At 37.7% G+C, this 11044-nt stretch overlaps 1 protein-coding gene across 1 annotated transcript in view; it reads left to right on the top strand.

The window, feature by feature from the left end:
* Nucleotides 1–10125: 10125 nt before the first annotated feature.
* Nucleotides 10126–11044, top strand: part of LOC143276030 (uncharacterized) — a 74624-nt gene continuing 73705 nt past the window's right edge. The window contains exon 1 of the mRNA XM_076580416.1: nucleotides 10126–10216. Within this exon, the coding sequence (XP_076436531.1) occupies nucleotides 10126–10216 (91 nt within the window). The remainder of the gene's footprint in view (nucleotides 10217–11044) is intronic.

Below are 11044 nucleotides of genomic sequence, written 5' to 3'. Positions count from 1 at the left end.
CTTCTTTACACCATGCCCTCACACACGCATACACACACATACATACATTGTAATAAATGAAATAAGTATGAATAATAAATGACAGAAAAAAACCAAATAGATAATAATTGTCGCATAAATGGATGAATCAAAGACTACAATTACGAAAACATGAAAATCATACAAAACATTGCCACATGAAAATCTTCAAACACACACACGTGTGTGCACACACAGGCATCATACACATAATCTCGAACACACAAGTACACAGAGATACATACGCATACTTACACTCGCCGATTTTCCTTGCTTACACACTGTTGGAGAACAATTAATCAAAGTACGTTGGCTTACTAGGATCTCATCATATGCTTTGATTTTGCTGGTACTAATTACATTTGTTGCATAAGATATTTTTGATACGCTTTTTTGAAAGATGCTATAGTAGATCTATTTCTAAGATACTCGGGGATTTCATTCCACAGTTTACCACCAGAATAAGTGAGAGAGGACATGAAAAGGTTAGTTCTGGGACGAGGGGTAAAAATGGTACTCTTGCTACGAATGATTCTTTCCGGGAATTTCCTATAAAGATAGGGCGGTGCAAAGTTCTTCATGATTTTGAACATAAAAACACCCTTGTTAAAACGACATTTAAGATGAAAGGGGAGAATATTTAGTTCAACATAGTCATTTGCTTGAATAGAAGATTTAAGGAGAATGAGCTTAAGGGAACGTCTGTATATACTTTCAAGAGGTTTTAAGCAATTTTTACTAGCCCGTCCCAGCATGTTGATGCATAGTCAATATCAGGTTAGATGTATGCATGAAAAAATAATTTACGGGTATGCTGATTAAGGAAATGCTTAATTCTATTGAGCTGAAATACTTTTTTCGATAACTTCTTGCATAAAGCAGAGATATGATAAGACCAGGAAAGGTTATTGTCAAGTATAAGACCAAGTAGTCTATAAGAACTAACTTCCAGCAAATCATTATCAAGTACCTTGAGCCCTTTTATTTTAGATTTGATATTTTGTCGTTTTTGTCTGGTTGTCATTAACATAAATTTAGACTTCTGTGGGTGAATTGCCATGTGGTTCATTTCAGTCCAGTTTATAAGTTTATCAATGTCGCTCTGCAACTCAGTGCATACTGTATTGGCATTTGCGTCTTTTTGATGGAGTGTTGTATCATCAGCGAAAGGTTCGCAAGAGGATGAAACGTGAAGTGGAAGATCATTTATATAAACTGAAAATAAAATAGGCCCTAAAACTGATCCCTGAGGAATACCATAATTAACTGACATAAGAGGGGACATTTTAGAAGCTTGGATAACCGCTTGTTTCCCATTATCAAGAAAAGAAGATATCAGTTAGAGAGAGAGAGAGAGAGAACGGAACGGAACGGAATGGTTTATTCACATATAGGCCTCAGCCCCACGTGAAGGGGTTCATATGAACATTGTGCAAACAAGTATAAATACGGATAACAAAACATATAATCATATTCATTTCATGAAACAGCAATTTCTCTATGTTTGAAAGCCTTATACAAAAACAAAGAAAAATCACGAACTTCCTTACTATTGCTTGACGACATAAGTAGACTTAATCTAAACAGGGAGGGGTGTTTGTAATATTTTGGTTTTATAAACATTTCACGAATATTTGTTAGAGCCGGGCAACAAAGGACAAAATGTACCTCATTTTCTTGGGATTCATTACACAATGGACAGACTAACTCATTTTCACTAAACGATTTGTACCTTGAGCGATGCGTTGTCAATTCAGATATTCCTAATCTTAACTTCGTTGTAATAAATTTCAAGTGTCTATCTATATCTAGCAGCAAATAATGTTTTTAATCATGTACACTGCAGAACGTTCTATACATATCAAATCTATTGCTAGTGTGAATGTGATTATACCACGTTTGCCATCTACAATCGATCAGCCTTTGGCGGAAAACAGATACAAAACCATTAACACAACCAACGCCCTGTTCCATCCACACAAAGCCAAATCCATATTCAAACAAACAAAGACGAACCTTAGTTACCCAGTTTTTCTTTCCCTTATTATCTAAATCATACAACATTTTATAAGCCTTAAACGGTATTCTGTTATCTTCCATTCGTACAATTTTAAGCCAGTAGCGAATACAGTTCACAATATAGTTTATATATATTGGATAACGATTTGTTTCACCATAAACAAGGTCGTTTGGCGTTCGCATATCGACTCCTAAAAATTTCTTTAAAGCCATTAAATGAACTGATTCACAATGAAAAACAGAATTATCAAGCCCCATAACTCAGATCCATATTGCACTATTGGTTGTATTTGGCAGTCAAAAAGCTTAATGAATAAATGAAATGAATTATTGTTTAACATATATAATCTTTTCATAACACATATCAGAGCACCTTTTGCTTTACTTGCAAGTTCCTTGCAAGCAGCACCAAAACTTAAGCGTGTTGAAAATATAATTCCTAAATATTTATATACATTAACAACAGGCAATGTAGCACCATCATAAAACCACCGCTCTCTTACACTTAAATATCCACCTTTCCGAAATACTATGATGTTACTTTTAGACATATTTACCTTTAGTTGAAGAGATGTTGTTGCACTCTGTAGACTATTTAATTGTGTTTGTAGGCCTATAACTGTCTCTGAAATCAAAATGACATCGTCGGCTAACAAAAGAATAAATAATTCAAAAGCATCAAGTGAAAGCATAGCACCATGCCTACCATTATTAATTACTTCTATTGCTAATTCGTTTATGAATAAAGAAAAAAGAACTGGGCTGCATGCATCACCTTGTTTAACCCCTGAAGTACATGTTATGTAATCTGTCAGTTTGGCACCACATCGGACTCTAGCTTTAACTACATCATACATACTTTTGATACACCTATATAATTTACCTGTTATACCATTCTTTAAGAGAACTGGCCAAAGGAGATTTCTATTTATGGAATCAAAAGCCTTTTCAAAATCTATAAATGCTACATATAATTTACGATTGTATGAAAATTGTTTTTGAACTAGAGCTAGCAAGGTGTACATGTGGTCGATTGTTGAGTATCCCGTCTTAAACCCTGCTTGACATTCACCTGTAATGTTATTTTCTTCCACCCACTCCTGTAATCTATTATTAATTATTATTCCGAATAACGTACTACTCACATTAGTCAAAGAAATTCCTCTATAATTATTGGGGTCACTAATATCGCCTTTCTTAAAAATAGGTTGAATGACAGATTCAGCCCAGCTATCTGGATATATACCATGATCAAAAATTCTATTAAACATTCTAAAGAAAAAGTGCACAACCTGATCATCTGCGTTCTTAAATAATTCGGCAATGATACCATCAGGACCTGCCGCTTTTCGACTTTTTAATTTTCTAAAGGCAAGTAATATTTCTTCTTTAGAAATTGGACGATTAACATATCCTTCTAATTCAACATCAGGCGTCTCATCATTCTGAATACCATTTGTATCTTTTTCTAATAAGGCTTGAAAATGCTGAAACCACGTGTCAACTGAAATGGTATTTCTAGGCTGTTTTCTTTTAAACGATGATCCACGAACAGCATCCCAAAATTCTTTTTGATTATTGACTGTCATTATAAGTTTATCTAACATAGACCTATTATACTGTTTCTTCTTTCTCCTGAGTAGATATTTATATTCACGTCTAGTAATTACATATTCTGTATTATCTTCAACCTTTAATGTATGACGACATCTTCGTAACAGTCTCTTAGTTTTCCGTTTAAAAAGTTCACATTCCTGATCAAACCAGTCATTCTTCTTCTTAACACTGTTGAAAGACACACGTTTTTTCATACATTCTGCACTCTCTCTGATACAGTCATTGAACATTCCAAGAGCGTTATTAACATCAATATCAATTAAATTAATTGCTACATCTATTTTCATTCACTTATCTTCATTACATAGAGTAGTGGTATACACATCAGCATATTCATCATTCCATACAAATTTATCTGAAACACAACGTTTTTCTTGTATATTAGCATCACAGAAGTTTTCATTTGGAACAGCAACTCGCATTCTCACAGGCAAATGGTCAGAATCAATACGTTCATTAACAGATAGTTCACATGAATCATATAATAATGTAAAGAGTTAATTTGATAATATAAAGTAATCGATAACACTGCTTCCGGAGTCAGATATGTATGTATAGCAACCTTCTAGGTCGCCTTTACACATGCCATTTAAAATGTTCAAACTTAAAGCAGTACACATATTCAATAGTAATTTTCCATAATTATTCAGATTACGGTCATTTGAAGAACGAAAAGTATTAAGAGATTGGCTTTTGTGTTGTACATTAAACATATCTTCTACGGAATAATCTGGAGACATATTTGAAGTTCTGCTATTGAGGTCACCACTTAGAATAACATAAACGTCTTTCTCTAACAATAAATCAGTCAAACATTCTTCAAGAGCACTAATTCCATTGTCAATATCAAAATGAACATAAAAAGGAGAACCTTCCGGTGGCATGTATGAACATACATAGAGAACATCTTTATCAAGTCCAAATAGCTGTTTATCAGTCAACAGAGCACAAACATTTATATATATCGTGTCAATATGTTTAACATAAGAAAGAAACTCATTTCTTACCAAACAAAGTAATCCACCTGATCCACCTCTTGTTTAGTGAATTTTACGGCTGGTTTACTAAAGACTGAATACCCTGTAAATACATCAAACTGACAATCTTCCACAAACATTTCTACTAAACAAACGAAATCAAATCCACAAACAAACGAAATAAAATCAGGATCGACAATTTTAGGCAGCAAACCATGTACATTCCACAACAAAAAGGAGAAGGGTTTATTTACATTTCCACGCAACACATCCTGCACGTGCTCACTTGTGTTGTCAGCCGATTGCTCGGCTTCGCTGACCTGACCTACATAACCGGGTTCGTGTGTGTCACTGACAACTGTGACAGGTGAACATACACACGGTGTGCGGTTATTTTTGTTCCCTTCCCGAGCAGGAGAGAAACATTTCACTGGCCGGCCATCATCCTACCTGGATTCCTGTAAGGTATCCTGGTTGCCAAGAAAAAACTTCTTGCCATCGATTAGGAGGTGGTCATAGACCATTGTGGCCCTTTTCCCCTCATTTCTGGCCTTCTTCAGATGAGGGTCAAGCTTGCACCTTACCTCCCTAACTCGATAGGAGAAATCCTCCTCCACAAACACATTAGTGCCCTGCAGTTTCTTCTTGGCTTTCAGTACCTGTACCTTGTCTTTATAGAAACAACACTTTGCTATGATAGGGGAGTCTGGCCTACCATTCAGACGATGGACCCGGTCCAGTTCAACATGTTGACTCATGTCCAGTTTGTCAGTCAAAAGGTCTTGCACCTTTCCCTCACACTGGTCATTTGTCTCGTTTTGACCTCTGCTTATTCCATAAAATATCAGATTGTTTCGTTTAGACCTGCCCTCCAGATCATCAGTTTTCTGCTCTAATTGATCAATTCTAGACATAAGTTCAGAATTTGTCCTGACCAGGTCCTCGTTTTCTTTTCCTTGACTTCTTCCTTCAGATCTTTTATTCCATCAGACAGTGTGCCACATTGTTCAGTGAGTTCTTTCATAGGCTGTTCCATACCACAGACTGTACTGTTCATATCACTAAACTTACTGCAGCATGTCGATGACGTCAGCAAGGGTAGGTTGCTGTGAGGAGGAAGTTGTCTGCCCACTGCTGTCGGAGGTGGTGGTCCTGTCCGTGCTGGCCCTGCGTCCGCTGCTGCCCAGCCTGGTCTGCCTCATGCCGACCGACTTGGGTCCGGGTCCGGGTCCAGGGTTCTGCTCCACATCACCACACCTCAACAGCAAACTGCCCCAGAACAATAAGGTGAGGAGCAGGCCAAGGGTGACACCGTGCAATTTTGTCCGCGGTGTCAACATGGCGATGCGCAGACTTTTCTTCTCAGCGGCCCGCTTCATCATAAAGGAGATGAATACAGAGAGGAAAGAGCCACATACCGCCCGAAAAGTAAGCAGTGCCGAAGGCATGGTACCTTATGTCAGTGCTGGCAAAAGATAACCTCAAATGACTGCATCTGTGCGCCACAATTTACGAAATTAGCAGGACGTCGTGACCTGTGACCTGCTCGCTTCGAAGGTCAGTTCACGTCCCCCAAGAGAGAGAGAGAGAGAGAGAGATTCAAGGTGGTTTATTCATGTATAGGCCTATGCCCCTTATGAAGGGGAATGTGAACATTATTTTACAAACAATACATCACGACACTGTGAGCATCAATAAACACAGTCAAACAAAAATATACCAGCATTACAGTTCAATGTGTAGAACAATAAAAGAAAAAACAACAACAAACAAACAAGAGAGAGAGAGAGAGAGAGAGAGAGAGAGAGAATCACTATCACAATCACAATGAGAATCAAATTCAATTGTCAATGAAAACTTTACAAGGTTTATGATACACACATACGCAGTCTCACACACCGTTGTTTATGAGTCTTAATTATTTCTTTTGGGGAATCAACATATCTGCCATTTTCCATGGCAAGATCACTATGATGACAGGTTAGTCTTTATTTGCAGTGTGTGTGTGTGTGTGTGTGTGTGTGTGTGTGTGTGTGTGTGTGAGTGCGTGCGTGCGTGCGTGCGCGCGCGCGCACGTGTGTAAAACGAAACATTTTTACACTGATATGATAAAAAAAATAAAAAAATCGATAGAATATGCTTTAGCCGACATATCACCTATGTATACTCGGGATCGAAGTCAATGTACTGCTGACATGCCTGTGTACCGGTGCTCAGCAGAAAATGACGATGACTTGAGCTCAAGTTATTTTGCTACACATTTTCCCTGTCAGCTCCAGCAGAGCCCTAGTGCCTGACAGTAGACCTATCAGTGTACACATGACCTATGACAAATAGAAGCTCACTCCGAAGACAAGGCCTGAATATGCTTGTCTGTCTGTCTGTCTTTCAGTTCTATGTATATGAACGCAGATGCTTGCGCGCATGTATTTTCCAGCCGGTATTGTTTCATTTTCATGTGTCGGTTACGCGGTCGTTTTCTATAATGACGACTAACGTGTTGTTAGTTGCGCCGTGCACAGGCCTGACTTGTGAATGCAAAGTTCAATAAATGAATGAAACTAGTGCGATGCTGAGAGTGCATCACAAAATAATTCGGCACAACCATGATGCTTATCTTCTGACCGAGAGTGTCACCGACACGTCAATAGCATTGTGTACAGTCCAAAAAAGCCACGCCTCTGAGAATCGAAAGGAAAAGAATCATGTGTTAGGGGAGATAATACATCCTAAAATGTAGAATTTTAAAAAATCAAATTTTGATGTGGAAGGTAAGGCAAAGCAGTTTGTTTCTTTCAATGCCATGTCAACAGTTTGAGGGAGCGATTTTTATTTAAATAATATCACATCGAATCGCACAAATCAATACACTTTTTCCATCCACCGGAATGAAATTTCGTTTCGTTGTTTGTGATCTATTTTGATTGGATGGCGAAATGTGGAGTCGTCGTTTTGGTTTGATCCATTTATATGCCCACTGGTACCTGACCGCTGCATCACAATTGTAAGGTGACTCCCCCCCCCCCTCCCCCGCTCCCCCCACCCTCATCATCATCACCCTGCTGACTAACATTTGTCAGGAGCGTCAGAAATATCGGTTTGTCACACATTGTAACCAAATACGCCGTACCGTACTTCTTTCTCATGAGTTTCTTGAATATTTTTGTTAAAATAAGTACTGTAAACAAGACAAACAACTTCTTTGACACCCCACCCCTCAGCCCTCCCGTACAGTGAAGGTTGTATTTCTCCAGAAAAGCACATGGAATCCAATTCCACATAAGGTCATCAAGATCGCAAAGCACAATCGGATTCCATCAGTGAAGCATTATTGCACAGTAGAATCTATACTTTTATCAAAGAAGTATACATAAACACTAACAAGATCACTTCGCAGAAGTTATATCATTCATAGGTTACAAGGGATTTTTATATTTTGCGCACCCCCTCTCCCACCACACACACACACACACAGGTTTTATGTTTACAACAAAAAAGAAAAAAAAAGGGAATAGGGTGTGACAATACCTTTCATGACTCATCAGTGGAAAAAGGAGCACAAAGTTCTGTGAACAGTAGTGTGGTAACCACCAATTTATGAGCATGTTCTTCCTCCTCTTCCCTCTCCACTTATTTGTCTTATTTTCTGGTCTCTTTTTAATCGTTTACATATAACACACTAAGATAGCAAAGTGTCACGGGATTGTTTTTAAACAATAAAGACAATATCAGCTGCTCTGCATATCAAAACAAACATGAAGTTTTGTGCACAATAAAGAGATTGTCAACAATTTAATTTCTGTTTATGTGCGCGTGCATGTGTGTGTGTGTGTGTGTTTTGTTTCTTAATAACAGTATTTCACACATGCAATTTTGCACAGCCGAAACAACAAATCTGCACTTACACATTATGAACATCATCCAGTAAGACTACACATTCACACATGCATACAGAGAGAGAGTGAGAGAGAGAGGGAGAGATGGTAGAATGTATGCAAATTACCGTTGAAACAGATTTTTGTACAAAAATCAGTTTTTGGTAAACTGAACCAATCTGCCATCAATATAAGCCATCACCTTGATTTCCAGATAATTGCTTTCTCAAAATGTGAAGAAAAAACAAACATACACATGTGGCAGTGAGTTATTTGTGTAACATTTGTGATATAAAACGAAGTACCAGAATGAAGTGAAAACCTTTGTCAGTAATCACACCATCTTTATAGCTAAACAGTATCAGCTCTTCAGACAGAACCAGTAAATTACAATGTTTACATTTTTCAGTCAATGCCTTCAGTACCTCAGTCCATAAGGTATGTGAGATTTTACAAAGCAAATGCTGTTAGTTTGGACTTCTCTATTACAACAGGAACACAGTGGATCTTCATACAAAAAACTTTCTTGTGGATTGCCTACAGTGTAAAATTCAGTCCTGGAACCACTTTAGTTTTACATAATGGAATTTAAAGGAAGGTAAAAATATTTCTTTCCACTTCAGACCATGAAAGTATTAATTCTACTTGACAATCACTGATGGAAGTATATCTGAAGCAAGAAAAATTGTATTTTTTTGCTTCCTCTCGAGACCACCACCCAAATTTTAGTTTCCATGATGCGATAGTGTGAGGACAATTCAGTATGGTATATGTCTCTAAATTGCTCAATAGCATGTATGATACCTGTATACAAAAAAACATTTGTTCCATTGAGGTTTACAATTCTGTAAAAGTAAAAAAGCTCTTTGATTGTACATTTCTGTGAACATTTTTAGTGTTAACAGTCCAGAATACCATTTTTCTGTGGTGAAGTAATCAATTTTTTTAACTGAAACTTTGAGCTCTCTAATATTAGTCATGGAACATATATAATTTATGTAAGTGCACTGCAACTCGGGTATTCTAATTGGACATGACTTTATGTGTGTGTGTATGTGTGTGAATTTCCCAGAGAAATGCTCACTCCTTATTGTCAGTGGAGTTGAAAGGGAGAGAACACAAAGCTGACAGGAGGAGAGAGAGGGAGAAAAGAGCAACCTGAGTTACTTTCCCAGCTCCCTCTGATCCTCTCACCCACCCATCCCCCCTGACCACCAATCATCTCTCTCCTTCCCTTGTTGCTTGTGAGTGATTGTCCTTGTTTGACAAGAGCTCACTTGCAGAGAGTGGGACAAGGCATGCAAACTGAGAACTGATGAACAAAGTGTCACCAATGCTGTGAGTTCATTTAGTTTGAAGCTCTTTGCTTGTTGGCAGTTCTTGCAGTCTGAGCTGGTTGACAAGGCTGAACATTGCAGCTGCAGCATTTGTTTACTATTCTGAAATCTTTAAGATTTATTTTTAAGAACCATTTTAGTATGCACCAGTTGTTTTAATTGTTACATGGTTACATACAGTATTGGTGACGCAAGGGTTCAGCAAAGACAGAGACAATGGAGGACTATGGATACAATGCAGGGAGTAGTCGGCATTGGCCAAAAAATGCTCACTTTTTCACAATGCCTCAGCGATGTGAACTTGAAGTGTGCCGTCTGCCAGACTGGCATCTCCACACTTACAATGAGAGATTCTCCTCCTCCAGCTTTGCAGGTAAGCTCTTCTGTTTATCAGGAATATGTGAACAAATAGAACAAGATTTTGTTAACCCCCCCTCACCCTTCCAAAATAGACTGTGGAATTATTGTGGCATGTTTTCATTTTCTTTGGGTAATTTCAAAATGTACAACAAAACAGAGGACGATGATGTTAATAATAGCACAATTTCTGCAGCTTCTATTAAGCTATTAAAAAATGATTTCCTTCCAACCCCTTCTCTTCCCCTGTCTCCTTACCTCTGTTATGATTTAAATATGTTGGCGATCAATTTGAATGTTTTAGTCATAATATAACTTGTTGAGAAGCATGGAGGGAGGGGTGGAAATATTTCAAAAGCAGTATTATATGTTGGTAGCATTCATTTGAATTAAGTTTATTGTAAATGCAGTGATTGCAATCCTGGTTACATTTTGGTTTGATTGGGATGGGTGGAAGAGTTAAGAAAAGGGGTGTAGAAGAATAGAGTGGGAGGTAGAGGGATTTCCTTGGTTTCCATAACTGCACCCTTATCAAGAATTGTTTCTACAACCTGTCCCTGAACGTGATAAAATATGGAAATATTGTAATTTACACTTAGACTTAAGAATTGGCATTCATGCTTAAATGAACTTTAGTATATTATTAGAATAATTGAATAATGGGAGGGAACAGAAATCTGTTGACTGCCTACGGTATGCTGAAGACATTTTTGGAACAATGCAAATGTTTATTTCAACTCCATTGGTGTAAACTAGCTGAGAGGCTACTGGAATACATTGCAAGCCCCAATTCTTATACTACATACTTTACTGATTCTGCTACTGCTGCTGCTACTGTTACATA

This window comes from Babylonia areolata, chromosome 31 (genome assembly GCF_041734735.1).
Source record: "Babylonia areolata isolate BAREFJ2019XMU chromosome 31, ASM4173473v1, whole genome shotgun sequence".
NCBI lineage: Eukaryota > Metazoa > Mollusca > Gastropoda > Neogastropoda > Buccinidae > Babylonia > Babylonia areolata.
Note: the sequence above shows the minus strand (reverse complement) of the source record. Positions and strands in the feature narration are given on the sequence as shown.